General features: G+C 36.5%; 1 protein-coding gene across 28 annotated transcripts in view; it reads left to right on the forward strand.

Moving 5' to 3' along the window:
• ABI3BP (ABI family member 3 binding protein) overlaps window positions 1-26616 on the forward strand; it is a 168862-nt gene that overhangs the window by 47269 nt on the left and 94977 nt on the right. For all 28 annotated transcript variants that reach the window (XM_065676534.1, XM_065676519.1, XM_065676526.1 and 25 more), the window contains exons 3-9: window positions 4481-4549; window positions 7402-7534; window positions 14218-14399; window positions 17323-17384; window positions 23490-23541; window positions 24639-24701; window positions 25775-25870. In XM_065676534.1, coding sequence (XP_065532606.1) covers window positions 4481-4549; window positions 7402-7534; window positions 14218-14399; window positions 17323-17384; window positions 23490-23541; window positions 24639-24701; window positions 25775-25870 — 657 coding nt within the window. The remainder of the gene's footprint in view (window positions 1-4480; window positions 4550-7401; window positions 7535-14217; window positions 14400-17322; window positions 17385-23489; window positions 23542-24638; window positions 24702-25774; window positions 25871-26616) is intronic.

The following is a 26616-nucleotide window of genomic DNA, read 5'->3' on the forward strand; positions in this document are numbered from 1 at the left end:
GGCTAATGTTAGTTGAGCCTAGTGGACTGGAGGACCTGGAGGTCAGCAGCTGCACTTTCAGATAGCTAAGTGTACTGACCAGCAGCACGTTAATTCACAACAGCCTCGTATGTCCTACTGTATCTTTTCCCTTGTTTGTTACACTACGATAATTCTGATACTTCACTTTCTCCACCGCTGGCCTTTGCCCTTAACAGCATCCTGCAGTAAGTCTTTAGCAATCCTAAATTCCGATTAGGGAATTGTAGCCTGAAGATAAAAAAATCATTTGTTTTAATTTCTGAATCTGCTGGTCTATTGAATTCTAAAGGAAGGAGAAAACACCTTCCTTTAAAATTTATTCTATTTCATTAGTCCATTGTTCTTTTGCTTTCAATTGCATTTCTGTGTTAGCTGAACTAAATTAAACTGAATTAAAATAGTATGCTTGAATATAAGCAGAAATTGCTAGCATTTTGCAGTGCATATTAGTTGCCTTCTGCTGCTGATTTAATAGCCTAGTTCATTGCATGTGGAAGTAAGTTCTCCTATATTAGGTTGATGTGTCAATGATATGTATTTTTGTTATGTTCTGGTTGCCACCTGAAGCTGTTAAGGTGGGTAATAAAAGTTTTTTTTAATAAGTTTTTGTAATTAACATTACAGAATCTTAGTCTTCTTTTCTTTTATAATGACACCAAAATACTGGCTTACTTCTGTGCAACTTTGCAGTCTTTGGAATCTTTCTTCGGTGGTTAAGTTGTAGACATACCTGTGTGAACATGTAGTGTGTGTTTTACCCTGTCCAGGTGAAAAAAATACTGAGTATTGAAGGAGTTCAGAAAAATATTTCATCTAATTGGTGACAGTTCATTGAGCTGTAGTAGCCTTGATGTTTAAAAGCTAAAACAAGATGACTAAATGCTTCTAATATTTTTGAGAAGTGGGTGGAAAGGGTGTGAGAATATATACTGAATGCACATGCATGTGTCTGATGCATGTAGCAACTGCTATAGAAAGAAATACTATTGCATTACAATTACTAGTGCCTCAGGGTGTGACTAGTCTTCCCTTCTGCTTCCAAGATCATTTGGGTAGGTCTGTGTGCCTGCAGGAGTGTTGTTCTTTGGTCTAAAGTGGCATTGCTTTAGTCAGCTGCAGGTATTTAAACTTGGAAAAGCAATTCCCAAGTTGTATTGGCACCTCTCATTGAATTGTCAAAAAATCCTATGTTTGAGGAATTATAGCACTAAGAATTAGTCATGGATTTGTAGACTAGCACTTTTCTGGTAAATCTGGGCATTTTCCTGTAGTACTTTGTGGCTGAAGAATTGAAGGTTGTCACTATTTGGTCTTTATTTCTGATCTGCAGCTTTAGTGGGTTTATAAAGCAATAGTTGTGTGCCAGCTGAAAGAGCTCTTATCCATTACATTTGTCATTCCAGCCTTAATAAAGGGGACTAGGCAGTAGCAGGTTAGTCTTACATTAGCAGGCCTTCAAGAATGTGCTAAGGAGCAAGGAACCGCTAAGATTTTCAAAGCCGATTTGCAAATATATTTCAAATTCAACTTGTTAAAGTTCTTATTGTTCTGTAAGGATCCTTTATTTATGAAATTCTAGATCCTTAAAATATGAGAAAAAGATCTGTATCTTGCATTTATATCATGTATCTCTGTTGTATACTGGCATATGTTGAAATGATTTTAGGGAGCAGAATCTGAATTTGTGGTATTTGAACATTAACCTTAATTATGTAATTATCATTTTCTTACTGAATGCTCTTCATACAAAATAGGAAATACTCAGCTGTAAACAGCATTGTCTGTACTCTGTGGTTTGATCTGCTTTTACTCAGGTCATAATTTTATTTTAGAAATGCACTTCTCTAAACATATTTCAGTGTAAATAGTTGATATGTTCTGTGAATAATAATGACATACAGTCAGAACCTCGTATTTTTATGGGTTGGAATGGTCACCTTTCTGCTGCCTATCTTTTATTTCAGCAGTCCGTTTAATTTATCCCTTAAGCATTAAGATGAAGTAGCGCAAGCTAAATTATGATTTTATTTAAGTTTCAGTATTCAACAGCATTTTCTTTTTCTCCTTCCATATTACCTCTCCCCAAGATTCCTGCTTCTTATAGGCATGGATCCATAAAGAGGATCATGCATATATATAGGCATCATAAAGGAACACAGGAAAATAGTTCTTGCAGCTTGATAAAGGCAGTGTTTTAAGCCACTGAAAGTTAATTGAGTTGTGGTAGCATCCAATAATTTCCATTTTGTGGTGATGATCAATAAATACATTTCTTAGCAAGAGGACCAAACAGTGTGAAAACACAGTGGGCTTCTGAATTTAATAAAATATTTGAATGATTTCTCAGTGATTCTGTTTAATTGGTAGACTTCAAGGTATCTGTTACACTGAGATAGACAGGAAATCCAGTCTCTGATCCATAGATACAGCTGAAAATATATGTGTCTAAACTAGATGTAGGAATTTTACACAGAGTAATCTTAGAAAAAAAATGTAGCTGAAGCAGTTTTGATGAACATATGGTGAGCCAAATTCTGCCCATGGATATATCTTTGGAAGCTCTTATAACTTTTAGTGTTGCTCTTTCTTCAGTGAGAATAGAGCTGGGTTTTAAATAGTTCAGAAGGACAAAAATCTCTGACATCTGATGTCAAGCATAAGATCTTTCTAAAGATGAATTCCCCAAACTAAAATCACCATCTTAACATTGTTTTAATCAAAATATTTCTTATTTTAAGTTGCAGGGTGAAGTTATGTGCCTTTCATTGCCAGAAACAGGAATGTGTCTGAGGTTGTATCCTCTTACCATAATGTGCTTGGGTTATCCAAACTGCATTCGATGTCTCTGAAATGTAGTAAGAGTTCATATAAAACACAGTTTACTTCATTTCATTATTTCCTATGAAGACTAGTATTGCCAGAAATTTTCCAAGCTGATTCACACTGACACCCAGCTAACGATGACTCTGCATCCTTTAGAATGGCTGCAGTTCTTGTGTACTTTTAAAGAAACTGTGACGATTCACATGGGAATGAATTTAAATGCAAAAATTCTTCTTTGGTAGGGCTGGTTTTGTTTCGGCTTTTTTTTTTCCCTGCTGTGTAATACAGTCATTTTTGTTAGCTTTTTGTAGCGAAGCAATTGAACCTCTTATGGGAAGTGGCACAAATACATCTGGACAGGAGTTAAGATAGATATAATAATTTAAATTATTATTTTAATTAATTTTAAAACATTTTTACAAAGTTTCATTTTTCCTGGGAGAAAATGAATAGGGGGTAAAATTAAAAGAAGTGTAAATGTCAGAAAGTTTGAAAATTGCAATTTGTCTCAGAGATTAATTTATTGAATAAGAAAATCACTTAAATTGTTGCTGTCCTATTTCATGCATCATTTCTAGTGTAACAGTAACCACAGATTTCAGTCAAAGTCACAGCCCTCTGTGGGTTTTACACAAATATAAATCCCTTGCTCTTAAATGTTAGTAATAATTTTGCTTTCATAAAGAGTGTTCAAAATTGTCAAAGCACCTAATAGTCTAATTAATCTGCTAAATTGTCCTTGGAAGAAGTATGTAAGCCTAATTGTAAAATAAGCCAGTAACCATTTTGGAGACTGTGTTAAACTTACATGACATTGTGGTGTTTCCTGCAGCCAGACTATCATGCAAATCTTGAATTATTTAGTATTGGTCTATTGGTGTATGCATACCTAAAATATTGTTTATTCTTTTTACAATAGGGCATCTCTTTATGAGAGCCTGCTTACTTACAACCTCACAACTGGAAATCTAGGGTGTATGGTTTGAAATAAAGTATAGAAAATATTGTAGAAGTTCCTCCAGCTCCTGTCAGGAGAGTAGATATCTCCGGTTGTACTCTTTAGGCTTTGCCCTCTCATTACTTTTCATGTTTTGCTTTTCTATTTTGGTATCATTTTACTGTGATGGTGGTGAGGCACTGGAACAGGTTGCTCAAAGAAGTGGTAAATGACAGTGTTCAAGGCCAGATTGGACAGAGCCTTGGGCAACATTGTCTAGGGTGAGGTGTCCCTGTCCAGGGCAGAGGATTTGAACTAGATGATCTTAAGGTCCTTTCCAACCCAAACTGTTCTGTGATTCTGTGATGTCTTCCTCTTCATCTGGGTTTTCATTCCCATTCACTTTCCACATAATGGTTGAGTTGAAGTGTTACATGTATGTCCTGCCATGTTCACCTGTTTGTTGGGTTCCAGTCAAAAAGAATTGCCGAATCTTTTGTGAGTGGGTGTATTATTTTTCCTAATGCTAGAGTATTTCTGAATGATTGGCCAATAAGCTTAAAGCAAACATGCCTGGAAATCACAAAGATTGGATAATGTGTCAAGCATTGACTAAATATTGGACTTATTAATTATAGGTTAACCCCTTTCTTAAATAAATAGCACATCTGTACTAATTGCTGCTTTCTTCATTTACAGATGCTGAGCCACGATATTTGGTTTCAGTAAGACCAGCACGTGTTTCAAGTAACAAGAAATCTTGTTCAGGTATTTTACCATTACTGCATATCTTTCTTAAAGTAGTTGAAAAAAAACAGAATCTTTTACTGGGTTTCTCTGAAAAGATATTAGTAACTGTAGATGCTTGACTGGGATGCACAAATTCCATAAGCAGGAAAATAAAATGTAGGACAGTATTTCTTAGTAATTAGTCAAAAATGTGATGTTCAAAATATGAAGAGGTACCTAAAGATTGTTCTTGTAAAAAGTTATTACAAATGAGAACTGAATTTAGAATACTAATTTCTGATGTTTAAAGAGATCACAAGTGCATGGTAAAAAAGTAAAAGTTTTGCATACAGTGATCTGGTGTACTGAAGCTAGTCTTGCTAAGGTACCAGTAAGGATTTCTTCATCAATGGACATGTTAATGCTCTTTGTTTCTCTCTTGGTACCGGGGGGGGTGGGGGGTGTTTGTGTGGGTGTGTATATATATATGTATATATCTGTAAGTCAGTATTACTACTAAGTTTGCTGATGCACTGAGTTAAGGAAAGTGGGATGTTTCTAGTTTAAACTGTACATAGTGGAGTAGAAATCTGGATTTGATTCTCATTTGTTCCAAAGACTTTCTGTATTATCTCAATCGTGTTGTTAATATTGTTAGATTTTAATTCCTTAATTTAATATGGAGATGACTTTCAGGATCACTGGACTGTTGCGAAGACTAAACTGATGTTTATATGATTATAGTATTTAGCAGGGCCTGTTTTAGTAAGACAAGGAGGTAATGCTTTTATACTTAAAGAGAGGAGATTCAGGCTAGATATAAGGAAGAATTATTTTTTTTTTATTGTGGGGGTGGTGAAACACTGGAAGAGGCTACCCAGAGGCTGTAAATGCCCTAGCCCTGGAAACATTCAAGGTCAGGTTGGATAGGGCTCTGAGCAACCTGATCTAGTTGAAGATGTCCCTGCTCATTGCATGGGAGTTGGACTAGATGACCTTTTTCTAGTTCCTGGTAACTGCTTGGAATTAATTTCTTGCTCTTGGCCAGATGTAAAACTGTATGTCTGGAAAGATTTTGAAAGGTGAATTAGTTTTCAGATGCAACATATATATAGGTGTATATACACATACATATACATGTGCATATATATATATACATATATAAAAAAAAAAAAAAACAAAACAAAAACCACAAAAAACCTGAACCAAAACAAAACAAATCTTCCCTTTCCCGCCCCCTTGCCCCCCCCCCCCCCCATTTGGATGTTATTAATTTTTGTATCTTCGGTTGACAGAAACTGATTTGTGGAACAGGATTCAGATAATTGACTTTTCAGTCCAGCAGACAAAGATGTAAGAGCAGCTGTTGCTTTAATGCTAGCTACATATACAGCAGGTCTTTTTAGTAGTGAGAATAGTTACACTGTGAAAATCACCAAGATTTGTGGTAGATTCTGAGTTGCTGCAATTTTAAATTTACAAATGAAAACTGGTTACATTTCTGGAAGAGACACTCTAGTTCATACTGTGATTAATACAGAGCAGTTGTATGTTTTGTATTCATACAGACCAGCATAGATGATCACCAAGGTAATTCCTGTTTTTACAGTGTATAAATCATTGAAGTGTATAAGTGGGAACTAATGGTGTAATAAGTCATAATCAAAATCATACATAGGACCTCCCAAAAGCCAGTATTTCAAGTTACATGAGAGCTTGGATTTTATTTTCCTTAAACCTCACATATTTTCCATGTTTCCTCAACAAGTGATTAAGAAAGGGATTTTGCTATGGATAGCAGATTTGACAGTTTGACGAATGACCAAGCTGTTTGGTTATACTTTTTCTTTAAAAATGGAGAAACAGTCTAGGAACTAGTCCAGAAAACAAAATTCTTCAGACATTTGCTCTTCTGGAAATATCATATGTTCCACAGTATTTTAAATGGTGGAGAGTGCTTTTTTTGGTTTTGTTTGGGGAGGGGTGTCAACATACTCATCATCAATATAAAGTAAAAACCCCCATGGTTACCATTTCTAAATACACACTTAACGCATTGGTTGAAAGTACAAATCAGACTTTCACTGGGGCTTGTTAAATGAAAAGCTGCTAGGGTTCAAAAGGCATGAAAAGAAAGTCAGATCTGTTTCACAACAGTAAAAAATATAACCCTTAGATCAGTGGCCTATAAACTTTTAGGGAATTTCTGGTCACCTGTAGATTTTGAGGTGGTACAGATACTTTAGATTTTTTGAGATATGTAATGTGTTGTGAAGAATATAGGAATTTCCTTTAATCATCTTCCAAACACCAAAGGTTCTCCTTGAGCTTGTAGCAGTCCACAACCTACAGGTTCAAAATAGTTGCTCTAGATAATTTCTTCATTTCCAAATGTTAGCTTTTAAACTTTCTTTAAAGAAAGTTCTTTCTCTGTATGACAGTTGTGCTACTTCATACAAAGCAAAGGTAAAGTTAAGTGTCACGCAAAACTTGAACATTTTCAGTGTAGTAGGTGGCTAAAAGAAAAAAATGCCCCTAGATCCAGACACTAACTCAGATCTGCCTAGACATAAAAGGAAAAGAATTTTTGTAGGTTCCATTTTACCCTTGATGAAGAATGCTGTAAAAAGCATGACTTATCTGTGGAAGTAATTTCAGTGCTACTAAGAATCCTGCCAAGAAGTTACTATTTCTGTCACATTCAAAGAGAGATTTCCTGATGCCCTAAACTCTGTGCAACGCTTTCTGTGATGCAGTCCAAGACAGCCAGAGCTTCAAACTTAATCTGTGTATAGCTTACTCTTATGCTAAGCATACTGCAAAAACTTTACCCTACATAATGCAGGAGAAAGAAACTAACTTTTAGCTGGAACTGTATGTTTCTTATGTAGGTCGGACCAAGAATCAAAAGCCTCTGCAACTGGTAGTTGGCACTCTCACCCCAACCTCCGTGTTTCTCTCCTGGGGCATCCTAGTCAACCCTCAGCATGACTGGACAGCAACTACTAACTGTGCTAGTGACAGGTAACATAACTGAAAACCCTTTTTTGTTATGATCAGAATTTAAATCGGTGTACTTACGTGGTGTGGCTGAAAAAAGTTTGACAGTGGAAATTAAGAAGTTGGAAGCAATATTCTGAACATGAAGTAAGTTTTCTCATTTACTTGTATTAGTTTCACAAGTTTTTCCTTGTCTTGAGTGCAAATTTATTCAGACAGCTAAATGTTGAAATACAAATCTTGCTATTTCACACTAGATCTTTGTTCTTCTTAAACCAATACCTTTGGCTCTACCTTTGTTTGTGTCTGAATTAATTGAAAGAAACTTTTTTAAATCATAGGAAATTTATCGGTTTAATGTTGGCCAAGTAGAAATAAAGTAAGTCTTTTGTTGTACTATGCCTTGTTTTAATGCTATTTGACTTTTGTTTCCTGTATTTGGTCTTATCACTGCATTGCTTTCCTGGTGCTGATACAGTACATATTTCATTAATTTTCTATTTTAATTATAAGATCTCTTCTACTATAATATTATTTGTGTTGCTGTAATTTATTTAATGAGTGGTACAATAGGTGTGAAGCTCAGGAAGACTCGCCAAGTAGCAGTTTCAAGAGAAGTCATAGTGCTGGGTAGCTTCTCAGCACACCATTACATTTTAGGCAGTTCTTGGCAGATGAGTAAAATTCATCTGCTGCCATTATTGAAATTGTTAATACAGATGTTTCCCTGCTCTGTCATTTGGTGTTCTTTGTATTCTTCCTTTTATGACAGAAGAGATTTTTTTTCTTCATTTATGTTATGTGAAGCTCCATTCAACTCAGCAGGATTTTGTAAAACCAAGAAACTTTGTGCACCCGTGTTTGGGATGCATCTACATCTGGTTTGCAACTATCACATTTTATTTTTCTAATGTATCTTTACATTCTTGAGAACATTTCTTTTTTTTGCCATCTTTCTAATTTTTTTTTCCTAATTTCTGTCTGTCTAATTTAGACGTATCTGCTTACTTTGGTATTTATAATGAAACTCCTACTGATACCGTTAAACTCAATGTCAAATGCAGATTATGGTAAGAAAAGTACAAGACTTGAAGTCAGATAACAGATTCATCAACATTTGTATCTATTGCAGAGGCAGTCCACTTGATCCTTTTTCATCTGGCATGTTCTCCTTACTGTGACCTGTTGAAATGTACTGTTAATCATCCTTAAGACTGTTGTATAGCCATGACCTGTAATCTTTGACATTGGTACTGAGTGGCATGTATGACCACTTGTTTCAGTTAATATCCCACCAAGTTTTAGATTTGTAACTCTGCAGTACCTGAAATGGAGTCACTGTTCTCAGCCTCAGATTCTACCATCTCTGGATGGACATTAGGTTTTTGTACAAATCTTGCATAATGTAAGCTAGTTGAATGTGTTGCTGACTCAGATGATTAAAACCACATGGAACAGCATGGATATGCTGGTCAAGATTTTGTCTACTGAGAATCTGACCTCAGCGGGCTATTCCTCAGAAGATCTGGTTTTGTGAGGAAATAAGGTTTGAATTTTATGGTGCTATGTTCCCAAAAAGCAATGGTATCTTTTATTGCTTCAGTCAAATTACTGCTTAATTATTGGCTAAGTAAGTAACGCATAATTTCTGTATTATTCTGTACCTATGAATTACTTTACACAAAACTCCAATGAAGAAAAAGTTCCCATCCCATTTTCTGACAAACCATTCTTTGGTTGCTTAACTCTCTAGAGATTAAAGGCATAAGCCAATAGAGTGCTATGTATTTGCTGAAGATAACTCCAAACCCTAATTCTTTGTGGAAGCAAAGATAATCACTGCTATTTGTGTGAAATTTTAAAGCCTTCTTGAAGTGGCTATAATCCCTGGCCAGAACCTTAGTACTAGAACACAGAACAAAATGAAAAGAACAACAGAAACCCTCAAGCAGTTAGTTTTATGTAGCTGATGAGAATTATGTAATACCAGAAAGACTCCACCAATGTGGAGTTAGCTTTCTCCACATCTTCTGTTTTCTGATGCCGGTATGAGGTTGTTAATAACCTGCTGCACAGTCTCATTCCTCTTTTTTATATTTCTGAGGCAGTAGGTAAAATTCTTTCTTCTCTTTCTCTCAACGTTCAAACAGCCAGTAGTGGAGAGAGCTTTCATAATAAACATACTGTGGCTGCTTACTGTCCATTTAGGTCTGAAAAAGAGAGTATAGACTGCTGCATAAGCTTTTGGGGGGCTTTGCTTAGGTTAGAGTAATTCTACAGATCCCAAAACAGGGCAGGGTGTTGAAGAAGCAGACTTTCAATTCTTTAGGAGTAAGAGCTGGGGGAAGGAGCACAAGATATTTTTTCCATGCAAGACAAAACCAGGGTTTGTTGAGAGAAGACTATATTTTACTCTATCAAGTGGATTGTATAGAAGAAAAAACATGCTTCCAAATAAATATGAAATAGAAATTTAAAACCAGAAGGTTTGTTTTTTCATGAAATGCATCTTAGTTAAGAACTTTGGCAAATTTGCATTTATATTGTTTAAATTTGTTTGCCCATGATTTGAATGTCCTCATGTCCTAATATTTGCAAGGAGTACAGATTTTGTGTTTTACTTAATTTATATCTGAGGCTTTAAAAAACAAAAAAAAGTAAGAAAAATGGAGAGGGAAGACAGAAGAATCCATATTTATTCTTTATGTTGCACAGCACACAAGTAGGGCTTTTTAAACCCTAAATTCAGAAAGGTATGCATCTCCTCTTGTGCCTGTCCGCAAATCTTTGTCACTGTGCAGCTGCCAAATTAATCACAATATCTGTTGCAAATGTCACAGAAAAGGTACTTTAAACTTCTCAGAATTCCTTAAGGAAAACCTACTGCAGCAGATAACTGAGTTTCAGATGCTTTTGAATTACTGTTGTGGGAGTACATGCTAAAAGCTTGTTTAAACATGGGGAGATTTGTTGGCCAGCATCTTATTCTTCAGAACCTCTAACTATTCATTTCAGTTGTTCTACTAAAAAATAGAAGTGAAAAAAGTGAATGTTAGAGATCATGTAAAAGTGAAAACTAAATTAGTGCTTTAGAGACTTAACTGGTAGCCATCAGTGATGTAATTCTTCCCATCTTTTTATATGTTACTTTAAAGTAAACTTGGCAATAAAAAGGAAATGGTATAATTAAATTCATATGCCAATTTGCGAAACACTCAATATCTGAAGAATCATAGTTGGAACAATTTCTTTTAGTACTTTCTAACACTAAATGGATACTGTGCTTCTAATGAAGTCTAATTATAAAGAAATAAATATGTGCGTGTATATGTCTGATTACATTCCTGTGCACTGAAGTGAAATAAGTTTTATAATCTTTTACCTATGGCAACAAAAAATCACAGAACAGGAAAGTTCTTATATCTCCAAGGCTTAATTGTTTGTTTACTGTCATGTGCGACTAAAATAGTCATGATTAAATTGTTTGGAGTTTTTGTTTGGATATGGTTCCAAATAAACCCATGATATTTATACAAACTAAACTACTCTGGAAATCTCATAAAACCATCTGCCTTATAAGATTTCCAGTACCTAATTTTTGTGCCCAAATATTTTCCTGTACAAGCATTTTCTGGGAATCTGGCTAAAAAGAGATTTGGTTGAATTGGAAAAATTGCGGTGGAATTCTTATCAAGGCAGTGTCGTGAAAACTTGATGTTTTGCTTATCCACCATAGAATTTTGCTTCTCTTAGTAGCAATATGTAACTGGATTTTATTACTTTCTCATGTGTTCATTTATATGTATTGATTGGTTGAAATTGTATTTTTTTCTGAAAGGAAGGTTTGAAAAAGGAAGAAATTAAAATGATAACAGAATTTAATCACTAGAATGTTCTCAGGCAGGCACTGAAATTGAGCTTTATTTGGCAGCTTGTTGGTCAGGTTTAACAACGAATTGCTATTGGCGTTTCTGTATTCATACTCTATAAACAAATGACTGCATTTCCCCAAAAGTGCATGTTGTTTAGAATTTGGATATTATTAATACTCAAATGATTGTTACTGAAAGTTGGTAAATGGAACTGCATTTTAGTTGCTTTTATTGAAACTGTTATCACTGTCGGTGTTTTTAGTATTGGTGACAAGCTTCCATCGAAATAATTACACCCTTGGTGAAGTTTTTATGGGCTTGGAAATCTTGGAGTTGAGAGCACATTTCTTCTATGCTATATGTTTCTATTTCTAATGGCATAGTGTGGCACATCTTGTCAGATTTTTAATAGTTTTGAATTGTAATGAAATACATTTTTTGACATGCAGGTGTTCTCCATATTATAATTCATTAATTAAATTCAGTTATTTAATTCAAACAAATGAAACAAAACCCCAACAAGAAACAAACAAGGAGAAGGAGAATGCAGGTCTGGAGACAGTGAAATACAATATCTTCAACAGTAGAAGCAAGTGGGAGCAGCCACTTAAAAGCCTATTCATTATGGTCAGGTTTTTTTCTTCATAATTTCGGATGCACCTAGTAGTTTAGACTGTTTAATAACCAAAATGGATCAGTACACTGATTTCTTTCCATCACATACAATCAGTTTATTTCTATTGCATTCAACTAGAGCAGGGAGGAAAATCTAAAGATGAAAATGAAAGCAAGTAAAATTTCCTCTTTTGGGAAAGCTGAGAAGGAAGCTTTTTCTACTCGTGATTCACATTTTCATCATAGATCTGTCTACCTATTCTAAACCCCTTACCAAGAGACTGTATGAGGTCCAGCAAGGTGCATTTATGTTGCAGATGGATTTGCTTATTAATGTCACATCCTTTGCAAGATAATGACAGAGATTTCAAGTATGCTTTTCTTGTCTATTAATGTCTGTGTGATTATGTATGAGCAGATTAAGAGGATAAAGGAGAAGAAATTTTTGTTTTGATGCTACTAATAATTTCTTGTTAAAGATTATTTGTCAGTCCAACTGATAGATAGGCATCTGAAATGTGAGTAGATCCCAGTCCACTGAAATATGGATGCAAAGTGCTACTTGGTAGCCCAGGAATTAATAAGATGAGAGAGGATAGTCACTACTTGTCATATTTCTTTCCTTTCCATGTTTTGAGTTAGACTGTGGCTTGGTTTGTATGCAAAATAGTAGAGCTGATGAAAAGAGTTGTGTAAGCCAAGATAAATATTAATTTCATGACCTGGTAAAATACCTGAATGAGCTGAATTGTAGCAACTAAACCAGGAGAACCTGTATTTTTGGTGCCAAGAAAACAAATTTGACTATTATGAGATAAAATATGTAAAAAAAGTGAATCTTTTTGTATGAAATTATTTTACATGATTGGCACTTGTCTTAGGTTGTGTTTTAATAATGAAGGAGGAATTTCTGTGTCCTTGACAGTCATTTTCCACTTACGCACAACTCTGGAGGCATGTTTCTGTAGCTTTGGCAAAAGCAGCTTTATGCATTGGAAGTATTGTGTTTGGTCCATAAAGTCATTCTAATCTGGACCTTAGATAACTTTTGAGTTGATTACAGGACGTTTTTGTTGTTCTCTGAAAGTGCCTCCCTTTCTCTACACGTTTTTTCCTATATGATATCTGTCTTAAATCTCACAAGCCAAATTTCTTCTTCTTTTTGCTCCTGAATTATTATTGGGCATGTATCTGGTGGTTTAGAGTTGTGTTTGATTTATGGCCTTAATTTGCTCCATTGATGTGTGGAAAAATGCGATTGGATAGAATTCATTCTTTTTTAGCAGATGTAGATATAAGATGGATATGGACAGTGGGTATGCTTTATTAAAGTTATGTGTAAAAATTTTCAGTAATACTTGGATTAAAAAGTTGCCAAACTTCTCTGAGATTTTTTTCTGCCTCACTCTGGCAGTGATTCAGCATGTATATGGAAAGGGAGATGCTAGCAAGGGGAGGAGCTCTTGTGCCATAACTCTCACCATTTATGTCGTGTTGTTATTTACTGGTTAACATTGCAGTCATACTTTTTTAAGAGAGGTGCTGCTTGACTGAATTGGGAAATTTCTGTAAAAATATTTTTATTTTCTGATCTGTTAGCAATTCATCATGTTACTAATTTAAACTGCTGAAAGTAATGTTGTGGTTTACTTTCTTGTTTGAAGTGTGGGCAGTACGTAACAGAATCACAGAATGAGATCACATTTATAATATAAATGCCAACTATTACTGGCTTTCCCTTCAGTATATTTTTGGACTAATTCTGAGGGGATCACTTTCCCCTGGGTGGATATAGAAGATTTTGAGAACTTGGTTGAGGCTTCCTTACTGTCCTTAACTTGACTCATGATTCGGTTGACTAGTTCTGCATCATGTCAGAATCAAAAGAACTGCTTGCAAAATGAGCTTGCAGTTGGTGGTCAGAACCTCACACACATGGTTGTTTGTGAATAAGGAGACTGTTCTTTCGCTCTTTGTATAACAGCCATATTGTTGGAGCCTGTATCATGAGGAACATACATATATCTAGAAGATGACTGGGGTGGTACTGCTTTTGCAGGGAAGGTATGCTGGCTTTTCTGATATTTCATAACCGTAAGGGTCCAGAAAGAACAAGAACAATGATGGGTAGAAACTGTTTTAGTAATTCCTAACAAAAATGGTTGTAATGCATTTCTTTGTGCAGAATACTATTTTTTATTTTATTTTTCTGTTGAGCAGGTTCTATACAGTTCGCTACAGAGAAAAGGGTAAAGACAAGAAGTGGGTTTTTCAGCTTTGCCCAGTTACAGAGACAGTGGTGGACAATCTGAAGCCAAACACACTTTATGAATTTGGAGTTAAAGACAATCTAGAAGATAGTATTTGGAGCAAGACTTTCAATCATAAGACAGTTCTGTCTAGTAAGTATTTGACATTAATTAATCAAACAGCTACTCAGTTTGACAGTATTTTTACCTCTACTGCAGTAGAGTAAGCTACTGAAGCTTAAATGCTATTCCTTATGTCCGTAATAAATTCTTTAGAAATTGCTATAACTAGAAATATTTTGTGTTTGAAAAACTGCCAGCTACTCTTCGAAGAGTTGTTTTCTTCTCATTGCAAATAGTAGACTATCTGTGGCAGATTGGGCCCTTTATTGCCTTGCTGGAAAGTTGTATTTGAAGCTAATTTTCAATCAGAATTACATAAATTGAGTTTGAAATGTGCACTGTCATGCATGTTTTTATTTGGGTTTTCATAGAAACTGTGTACAGCATCTCTGGCTGTTCTCTCAGTCATATTTTAAACTTTTTCTCCAAAGTCCCAAGACATTGAAGGCCAACTGACACCAAATTAACCCTTGAAACATCATGTACTGCTGAAAGAACCACTGCTATCATTGGAGGAAATAGGCAGCTTCCCCCTTTTAATGAGAGGAAGAGGTGTCTTAACAGATGCTGTCTGATTTCATTTATTTTCCTCAGGCATTTACATAAAGGTATTTATGAGCAGGATCTTGGTCAGAAGATGCTGCAAAAACCTGTGCTTGGTACTTCTAGCTTGACTCAAAATGTGAAAAATGGGAATTCTCAGGAGACTGTTATTCATATGAAGTTTCCATTTTCAAGTTGTAGGCAAGTTGCACAGCTCAATACACTTGAGGAGAAGTGATAAGAGGTTGTAATATTGCAAAAGCCCTCATACTCCCTGTCCTGGGTTTTCCAGGAGCCGCTTTGCTCCTTCTTAGTAACTGGTGCAGGCTCTGTGTTTTGACTTCCAGCCTGGGCAGAGAGCTGATAACACCGACTGTTTTTAATTGTTGTTAAGTAATGGGGGTGAGTGGATGAGCTGTGTGGATCGGTTTAAACTGCAACACTCCCTAATAAAGAACTTTTCAGGCCTTCTTCATAAATTAGAAACCTGTGACTTTGAAGTACCTGCTCAGTACTCAGTCATTTTTGCAGTCCAGAATAATGCCATTGTTAAACCATGAACTTAATATGGAGAAGTTCTTTCCCCATACCTGCCTCACAAGGAGGAACTCTGCTGTATAGCTCTAAAGAGGGCTTACTAAATGGCTTGTTTTCCTACATTTAAACATTTTAAAGTAATCTGTACATTCAGTGCTAGACTATATTTGAGCAGGAGGCAGTGAAGAGTGCATTGTGTTTATAGTTTAATACAGTGTTCAAGACTAATTGAAATGTCCACTGGCATCAACAGACCTTCTGTTTGTATAGAGTGTATTTCTAAATGCTATTTTTTACAGACTATACAGTTTTAATAGGCTAGAAGAATGGTTCTTGTAAGTTATGGAGACAGTTTGTTTGAAAGATACTTTCTGGTAAGAGTTCATATTCCATGTAGATGAGATTTCTTTTTACTAGAATGTAGACTTGTGTATTTGGTGGATGCTTCTGAAGAAACTAAATCCAAGGAGCTTACTATTACCCTGTATTGTCGCATTCTTTTCTACTGATAAATTATCTTCTAATCAGAAAGTTGTAAACAGCTTTCAGATTCAAGCCTTTCATATTGTCAGTGCATAGTAGGTAAAGAAGCTGCAGGCAGTAAACAAAGAGTGAATATTTATTATGCATTTGTAGCCATCTTTCTGCATAGGAGCTTACCAGTCAGCAAAAATGTCAATTTTTCAACCAGTTTTAACTACTGTCATGTAGCAATTCAAGTTTTTTTCATATATTAAGAAGCATTTCAACCTAAACCACACATCCATCACTACAGATTTTCTTTCCTTACTGTAGAATATATAAATGACTATAAACTGAAATTCCTCTTGCATGTTCTTGTATTTATTGACTCCACAGGCCAAATTTTTGTTATATACTAAACATGTTGGGAGGAATCGGGAGGAGAATCTGGTTTTAATTCATTATTAAAGGAAGACATAAAAGGCGTGGCAAAGGTTCAACATTTACTTAACCAAAAATTATCAAAGGAGATGAAAGTGTCTTATTTCTGACCATCTTAGCGTGACTTTCTCATTAAATCAGTGTGAAACTTTCGTCAGCTTTCCCTTGTGGTTAAGCAAATAGTTCCTGAGGAGTATCAAGCACTTTGAAATATTGCCTTTTCAGGATAGCTCGCCAACTTAAGTGCGTTTCAATTGATATTTCTTTATAGTTGATTTTTTCCTAATGTTTATCTGTTTTGGATGGAATTATGAAGAAATACGGTAATGTTTAACTTAACTCGTTTTTACATGCCTATTGACAAAAGGAGCAGTAAGGTGTAAAGGTGGAAGATGCAGATGAAGTGTGAAGTACCATGTTGGCATATAAGAGGTGCTGGGAGGGACTGTTTCTGCTGCATCTGCATTACAAGCAGCCACGAGGATGATCAGGGGACTGGAGCACCTCCTGTATGAAGATAGGCTGAGGAAGCTGGGGCTGTTCAGCCTGGAGAAGAGAAGGCTGCGTGGAGACCTCATAGCAGCATTCCAGTACCTGAAGGGGGCCTATAGGGATGCTGGGGAGGGACTCTTCACCAGGGACTGTAGTGACAGGACAAGGGGTAACAGGTTCAAACTTAAACAGGGGAAGTTTAGATTGGACATAAGGAGGAAATTCTTTCCTGTTAGGGTGGAGAGGCACTGGAATCGGTTGCTCAGGGAGGTCGTGAGTGCTCCATCCCTGGCGGTGTTCAAGGCCAGGTTGGATGAAGCCTTGTGTGGGATGGTTTAGTGTGAGCACAGTGTGTTTTTATACATTGTATTTAAGCCTCCTAACTTTCTTAGCTATTGAAAAAGGTGAATAAATTTGGTTTGCTTTGCTTTGGACAACACAAAAATAATTCTGTGTAATTATCTTTCTGTCAAATCAGGCAAAAAGGTAAACGGACAGCTCCAGAATGTTTACAAGTTGGTACCTAATTCCCAGACACAGGTATGAAAAACGTTTTTTTTTTTATTTTATACCATGTTTGTATTTTGTATGGTGAAATGTTTGCTTCTCTGTTAAAGTGAGAAAGACATTTTGGCCACAGATTGCCGATATAAAAAACCCAACTATTAAATCTAAAACGAGGTAACTCTGTGAAGAAGTGTTTATATGTATGAGTTGATGAAATGATTGAGAACTTCAGCTGAGATGATGACGTATACCAATTCCAGTTTAACAAACATGGAACTGATGGTTTTCTGAGTGTGAATTCTAAACATAAAAATTTGCTTATCCCTTTGTGCTAGTCAGGTTTGTTAACCTTTGGTATTTGTGGTGGTCAGTCCGTTTTGTGATAAGGTAGTGGTTTTATTTCGTAGAGTAATCTTGTGAATACTCAGATTTTCTGAAATCCTTAGTCATCATACTGGATTCACTAGTGGTTTTTACATGTGAGGAAACTGTAGAACCAGAGGAAGCTGGAAGAGGCAATTTAATGCTCTTATCAAAATTGGTAAGCAGTTCACTAAATCCTTGCAAATGGCAAAGTAGAATTTTAACTGTTTCATCAAAGTATTCCAAAATTATTGTAAATAAATACATAAATGTCTATATTTATTAATTTCCTCCTTTTTGGTTTGCTTTTTTTTTTTCCCCCTCATCTGGCATTTGCCAAAACAGCTATCAAGCAATCATGGGTGGGTTTTCATATGTTTGTGGATTCACACACACAGATACTTTTCGCTTCCAAGAGCTGAAGAAATGTAGCATCTGCATGTCGGCTGAACCTGTTAGTGGACTAGTTTTAATACAGTGAAAAAGAAACATTTTATTCATAACTTTTGAGCATTACTGCCTCTACTATGAGGTTAAAATTTCTTCTTATTTCCTTTCCTTAATTTTTCATCAGAGTGCAAATTCCAGCAGCTGATCTTCTGTGTTTTGCTTTGTTTTGTTTCTTTGTTGTTGTTTTGCTTTGTTTTGTTTCTTTGTTGTTTTTTGCTTTGTTTTTAAGGTACTGTCCCTGACTAGACTATGGGATAACTTCTCAAGGAAAGTTTTAGAAATCCCTGTTAGTTCAGACATTTTGAAGGGTTGACTCATAAGTAATGATTGTTATGAGGGAACAACCCGTTCTTCACAATTCCCTTCTGCCTAATTTTCCAAATATATTCTTGGTAGGCAATGGTCCTGTATGGTTTCTCACTGTTCTTTCTTCATATTTTACAATATTGTAAATGGCCTTTAATTATCAAACCTGTAATTCCTTTGTGGATCAAATCACAGTCTATTACATGCATTTTCTTGTAGAAATAATTAGGTATTTATTTAGGACAGTAATACTTTGATTATAGCTTTACATATAGCATTAGGGCAACATAATTCTTGGGTTATTGGAAGCACAGTCGTGTCTCATGCTCAAGACAACCTCTTTTATCTCTAAGTAATATGAAGCCAATTGATTATTTATTCAAGAAGGTGCTTATCTCATTATGTTGGTGATAAAATCAACTTTACTGTTCTTCCCATTGGTCCCATTAGCATATTTAAAGTTACTCACAACATCCTAAGGCCAGGTAAATTCATTCTGAAGTACAGAGTGCAAGTTGAGTTCCTTTATTCTTCTTAGCAATCCCTGTGTGCCAGGATGCTGACTCTGTTAAGCTGCTTCTGTGGAAGCAGGGATTCTACTTATGCAAGAGAAGTCCTGAGAAAGTAGGCTTAAACAGTTTTCAGAATATTTGCACAGCTCAAGCATGAGAGGAGGAGTGGAGCCAACATCTAGTCTTTTTAGTTAGCTTCACAGGGCTTAGCTCCAGAGCAGTACTGCTTTATCACCCTCCATGGAAATATGAAAACATTTCATAGATTATTCTAAAAATTCTCTTATCCTTCTCACTTTAGTGGTACAAAAAGCCACAAAACTGAGGCTGGGAAGCAGATACTGGCCAGCTCTTAAGTTATGTTGTTACTTCAGTTTCCACGGTATTAGGTGGGTATGTTTCAGGGGTGCAATCACATCATAAGTGCAAAGCCAGCATGAGTGCTATTTAGGCCAAGCTTTGTTTGTGCCTTATTTTGCTCCAGAGACACAACTGGCTCCTATCAGCATGGTCTGAACTCTTCTCTGTGAAAAGACATTTTTAAAAGGTGTTTATTAAAGCAACATTAAGACCTATCTAGTCATTCTGCCCTTTCAACATCGGTCACATATCAGCTTGTGTTTCTTTTGGTAGGGTGGGGAGAATGCAGTAGAAATTTATTTCCTCTTCTGTCTGATTAGGTTTCTGTAATTTCATAATGTCAGTTTGAAAGGTGGGATCCTCTTGGATATGTTTATTTATGTTTTTCCCCAGCCAAAAAACAGAACTCATAGCTTGTGTCAGTTGTAAAACTCTAGAAGAAAACGTGCCCACCCTTCAAAAGCTTAAATCAATCCAGGTTGATCATAATGCTTCCTTGAGGTTTCTCTTGTGTGTATGCCAGTTATATGTGGATATTTGGATATGAGAGGCAGAAAGTACAAGTATCTCTTAAAGTAATGTTGCCATATGCCATTTGAGAGCATGTCTGAGAACTTCAGTCCTTTATATTATACCATAGGATTATGGTCGGAAGTTAAGATGCCTGATTTATGGTATAATTTACATCCCTAATTTTCCTCTGAAATTAATAAATACCTTACTTACCATCTTTCTTCATTTGTGGAGATGCCACACTAATATTGATAACTACTGTTCCTAATACCTTTATGTTATCCATTTGGAAAATAATGTAATTATATAGTATGTAACAGTGTTATTCCTACAAATGACATGCTTATATTTCTGAAATTGTTTGTCCAAGTAGTAGATTTTATTAGACATAGAAATATCTAAAATAGGCACCTTTTGCAGACAGAAAGGAGAGGATTGCTGAAACATTGGTAGATTTCAAAAGCAGCACTTGCAGATTAGTGCAAGTGAGTGATGTAATAATATCAGCTGTGGAAATGGATTTCATGTCACTACAGCTTGAAAGCTGTTTATTTGACTTGATTTGTATATTGGTTATAGGGTTTCTGATGATAAATACAGTAAAATGAACACCTTCTTCTGATAAATGCATTTCATCCCTCTTCTGAGTCATATAAAAAGCAGGGTTACTTCTAAAGCTGATTATCTGCAGCGCGCTTTTTTTCATTTGAAGGCACAATAGCAATATAAACCTTGTTTATTAACAGGAAAAATAACTAATATAAAGGAAGATTATTTTTTTATCCTTCATTAATGTCAATGATTGAAACCTCCAGTTAATTTCATATCATGTTCATGCCAATGTGAAACCATTACTAGGCAGCAGAGAGTAATGCCTTCCAGAGAAAAAGCAGCCTTGCTCCATTTCCCTGAGGAAAGGGCCGTCCTACTTAGAATCATAGAATAGTTAGGGTTGGAAAGAACATCAAGATCATCTAGTTCCAACCCCCTGCCATGGGCAGGGACACCTCACACTAAACCATCCCACACAAGGCTTCATCCAACCTGGCCTTGAACACCGCCAGGGATGGAGCACTCACAACCTCCCTGGGCAACCCATTCCAGTGCCTCTCCACCCTAACAGGAAAGAATTTCCTCCTTATGTCCAAACTAAACTTCCCCTGTTTAAGTTTGAACCTGTTACCCCTTGTCCTGTCACTACAGTCCCTGATGAAGAGTCCCTCCCCAGCATCCCTATAGGCCTCCTTCAGGTACTGAAAGGCTGCTATGAGGTCTCCACGCAGCCTTCTCTTCTCCAGGCTGAACAGCCCCAACTTCCTCAGCCTGTCTTCATACGGGAGGTGCTCCAGTCCCCTGATAATCCTCGTGGCCCTCCTCTGGACTTGTTCCAGCAGTCCCATGTCCTTTTTATGTTGAGGACACCAGAACTGCACACAATACTCCAGGTGAGGTCTCACAAGAGCAGAGTATTGGGGCAGGATCACCATTTTCGACCTGCTGGTCACACTCCTTTTGATGCAGCCCAGGATACGGTTGGCTTTCTGGGCTGCGAGTGCACACTGCCGGCTCATGTTCATTTTCTCATCAGCCAGCACCTCCAAGTCCTTCTCCGCAAGGCTGCTCTGAATCTCTCCTCTGCCCAACCTGTAGCTGTGCCTGGGATTGCTCTGACCCAGGTGTAGGACCTTGCACTTGTCATGGTTGAACTTCATAAGGTTGGTATCAGCCCACCTCACAAGCGTGTCAAGGTCCCTCTGGATGGCATCCCTTCCCTTCAGCGTATCAACCAAACTCTCACAGCTTGGCATCATCGGCAAACTTGCTGAGGGCACACTCAATCCCACTGTCCATGTCAGTGATGAAGATGTTAAACAAGACCGGTCCCAACACCGAACCCTGAGGGACGCCACTCGTTACCGGTCTCCAGCCGGACATCGAGCCATTGACCACAACTCTTTGTGTGAGGACATCCAGCCAGTTCTTTATCCAGCGAGTGGTCCATACATCAAATTGATGTCTCTCCAATTTAGAGACAAGGATGTTGTGTGGGACAGTGTCAAACGTTTTGCACAAGTCCAGGTAGATGACATCAACTGCTTTACCCTTGTCCATCAATTCTGTAGCCCCATCGTAGAAGGCCACCAAATTGGTCAGGCAGGATTTCCCCTTAGTGAAGCCATGCTGGCTGTCACCAAGCACCTTGTTGTTTTTCATGTGCCTTAGCACACCTTCCACGAGAATCTGCTCCAAGATTTTGCCAGGCACAGAGGTGAGACCAACTGGTCTTTAATTCCCTGGGTCTTCCATTTTCCCCTTCTTGAAAATGGGCGTTATATTTCCCTTTTCCCAGTCATCAGGAACTTCACCTGACTGCCACGATTTTTCAAATATGACGGCCAGTGGCTTAGCAACTTCATTTGCCAACTCCTTCAGGACCCACGGGTGGATTTCATCAGGTCCCATGGACTTGTGCACGTTGTTGAGATTTGCTTTCTTCCAGCTTCTTAGACTTTGCAATGTGTCTGATGTGTACCCAGCCATTGCTTTTAAAGCTTTTATATATATATACATATACATATAAAAAAAATAGTAAACCTTAGGTAAATAATTAAAGCTTTGTCTTCAAATGCTTAATTTTCATGGAAATGTTCTTTCACATGAAATAGACCTGATGTCATGAAATCCAAAATGATCATTAACTGATTCAGACATTAGCGGTGTACATTTAACGCAGAAGGGTAACTGTCTGAGTTACTTTCATTCTTGTAACTCAGTGGAAAGAAAAAAAAATCCACTGTAATTGTATTTATCAGTTTTGTATTGCTGTCATTACAGTCTACCTCTTCTCATCGCCCAAGTGTATTATTAAGCTTTCAGAAGTTGTTCCCAGTGCCCATGTGTGGTAGTTAACAGTGATATACAATCTTTGGGAACAGCTGTTTTCTTCCTTTTAATAAATGTGGGGTCCATTCATGTGTTTCTTATGTTTGTGGTAGTAAATGCTGGAAAAGATCCACACTTAAGCAAAAAGTAATCTGGGTCAAAGACAAGAGAGCAGCAGAACAGTCCAAGTATTTAGCATTAAAATGTGAGAATATGGGTGGCTGGCCAATTATGCTTTGGAAATAATTTCACCAAATAAAATTACTTTGAGTTAATCTCCTCTAAGCACCCAAGAGTGCTGATAGTTTACAAATGTGCACCTGTTTCTGGAATAGTTTGTTTTCTAATATATATTACTGAGAATATGTATATATCCTGTGACCAAATTTGTATATGTGTATGTTTCGGATGTTTTGTTGTCGTTAAAATTTCAGCATTTCAAAGTCTTCTGGTCTATTCCCCAGTGAGTGTTCAAGAGATTCTTTAAAGAAAAAAGGATTCAGGATTCCTAAGCTGTCAAACACTGTGGTTTTGTGAAGCAAAACATCTCAAGCTGAAAAAGGAGAAAAAAGTGCTATATTACTATACTAGCCCATGGGAATTGCAGCAACAGTGGCCAGGGCGAGAGCCATATCTGGTGTTAACTTGGGGCAGGCATGGTGTTGGATTGGAACCCTCTGTTTTTATTACTAAGAAAGTTCAATTCTGTCAGTTATCCCAAGGCTTTTTTTTTTCTTTCCTCTTCTCTCAGCTTAAACTGCGTGATAATAAGAGATTGGTCCCTGTCACAATAATCAAACAAGGTAAATTTTTGTGTGTGTGGGGGGGGGGTTTATTTGATTCTTATGCTGTGCAAGAGTAACTTAGCATTAAAATAAAAAACAAACCAAACCTCTGAACCTCTGACTTGGATGTGAATGTCATGAAAGTTTCCTTTTAGAATGGGTGGAACATTACAAATAACCATATCTTTTAATCAGAAGTACTATTAAGCTGTTACCTAACTGTGTTAATAAAGTGAGCTACTACATTGCATTATAAACAATGACTTAATTGAGTTATTAAAAGGATATAGATCAGTGCTGATTTTTCAACTGGATTGTCCAGGTATGTTGATCTCCCAGATATGCAAAACTTGATAGTCAGGTGTGAAGGGCAGCAGTATGGATAAGATTCATGCTACCAGGTTTTTTGTGGGTATCTTCAGCTAAGTCATCGACTTAGACTCCCTTCTTCTTCTTTCCCTGGTCAGTGGAGATATCTACAGTAGACTTACACATATTGTCCTTTAGAAACGCTTGTTTCTCTAGTAGGGAGAGGTAGCATAGTAGTAATCTTTGAGAATTAAGTACTGAAAGATAGCTGGTAGAAACTAAACTGCAATTAAAACTTAGTAACAGAGACTGTACAGAGAATAATTTTAATTAATAAAATCAAGCAAATTGTCTTTGGAGGTAGTTGACAGTTCAGGAAAAGGAAAACACTGGAGGGTGGAATGAAAGAAAATACAGTATTACCACTAAAATATGACTAAAATATGTGTATTGGCATACATACATCTTTTTTTTTTTTGAAGACTTGTGAATGGCAGGGTAATGAGATGGCCTGGAGCTGACCCTATATTAATATAAGCATAGAATGTCATTTTTCAGCAAGGATGTAAACCTGATATGCTAGGGGAGAGAGAGATGCACAGTTAACAGGTAATGTAGAGGAAAACCAGTTTGAAGTCCCTCAAACTCAATGCAAATACAGACAAGATTAGGATGGTGTTCTCATCTGCAGTTATTATGTCAAAGGAAGATTTCTGGAATGCTGAAGCTTGTCTCATGTATGATTTTGTTTCTTGGTTTTTGGTTTTTAAAATTTATCTTCTAATATCGCTATGTTGTCTCCACAGTTATTCAAAATCGAACGCAGTCAAAAACTTCAGATAGTTCTTCGCTCCCAGGAGCAATATTAGGTGACTAGAAGATATTTTTATTATTTTCCTCATCTTTGGCTGCAAATTAGAACTGTGTAAATACTTTTAATTTTCTTGATCTTGATAGTTCTTTTCTTGCATATCAAAGGGTATATTGCAGCTGGTTCAGACAGTATTTGTTATTTCTTATGGTGGTACAGATGGTTCAAGGATGATGTAGCCTAAGGGAAATAGAATCATGTTATTGTCGTATTTAAAAGAAGATATTATCATTGATTAAGCCAAGAACTTCTTTCATACTTAAGTAAAGTTCTGTGGCAAAGATCTTACTGAGATGAGGGGTCTTTCTTTTTATTTCTTTTTGGTTTTAAGGTAGTATGATAGCATACAGACAAACCTCTACTGATATAGGCTATAGTTATGTGTATTGTAACTTCCCTCCTAACTAGAGCTTAATGTTAGATCTCAGCCATAACTGTTTCTATGAAGGCATTCATTTTCATGCTTTCTGTTTGTGTTTGACCTATAAGAACAGATAGGAAAAAACAGGGAAGAAATAGGGAAAAAACTGTCATAGGGAAAGGACTATAATATTGCTTAGTGTGGTGAGCTACTGGTCTGCCTGAAGTAGACAGGAAAGGCTCACAGCATCATGTTCCTCGTGACCAATTTATTCCTGGATTCAGGAAGGCGTTTAGTCCTTTATATATACGGACATACTTTATAGAGCTGCATAACTTTGGCTTAAGTTTGCTTTGTGAGAGTTTTAACGTATTTCTATGACTCAGATACTCACTAACCATGTTTGGTGTTGAGTCTTCCAGGCCCACCAGACAGAATGTCCAAGCATTTGTTACACAGCAGAACTCCAGGGTTGTGTACTCCAGGATTTAATGTTTTCAATTCTGATTAATTGTGAAATGGTAATACAGTGAGTGATATAAAGGGGAAATAGCACCAAATGGGATTCATAATTACTGAATAAGACTAACTATCATCACAGATACTCAGACTAAACTCACAGTGGTTCAGTAGTACTTGCTCACCTATCTCAGAGGGTAGACTGTATTTTTCATCCCTCTGGAATTAATGACACTCATCTTTCTGTGTAGTGCATCTTATTGTTCCAGGTCTCAATGAAACTCAGCAGAAACTTCCCCCTCTCCTGCCAATAGATGACATACCTCAAGCATCCACAAAAAAAATAGGTAAGCAGAAATGAGCTAAGCTTGTATTGTTCACGAGCAGTATCAGAAGTGTAATAAAGTGAGATCATATGCGCAAAAAAGAAAAGTCCTTCTTTTTCCTCCTTTACCTTCTTTTTTTCTATCTGTCTAATTAATGATTAGCTTGCACTTATAAAAATTCATAGAAATCTACTTATATTAAAACATCTGAATGGGTTTTTAAGGTATTTCACAGCCATTTGAAATAGTTTTGATCCATGGAGAAGAGGAGGAATCTAGTTATTTTATAGACTTCAGGGGGTTTGTTTTGTTTTACTGTCTATCCTATTTATTTTTTTTTTCTAGGTTATATCTTTCAATATGTGTCTTTAAAAATGGAAGTCTGTGTGTCCTTTTGAAAGACCAGATTTTCAGTGAATTTTAATTATATGAATCCTGGCTTGAGTATATGTGAGAAATTGTTTCATGAAGAGACTCTTATTTATTATCTGTAATTAAATCAATGAAAAATAGTAACCAGAAATTAGAACATTCCAGTACAGGTTTCATGTAGATCTTTTGAATATGCCTGAAAACCACAGGAACAAGATTAATTGAGGCTTTTGCTTGAGATCTGCAAACTAGCAGACAACTATCGTCACAAACCTTAATAATGCCTCCAGTACATCTTTCACAGACTAGAGTTCTGGAGCTGGTGACTTTTGGTTTGGCTTAATACTTGTTTTGAACTCCAAACAACTGAGTCAGATTTTATTCTTCTTTTTTTT

The sequence above is a fragment of the Lathamus discolor genome, chromosome 4, assembly GCF_037157495.1.
Source record: "Lathamus discolor isolate bLatDis1 chromosome 4, bLatDis1.hap1, whole genome shotgun sequence".
NCBI classification, from domain to species: domain Eukaryota; kingdom Metazoa; phylum Chordata; class Aves; order Psittaciformes; family Psittacidae; genus Lathamus; species Lathamus discolor.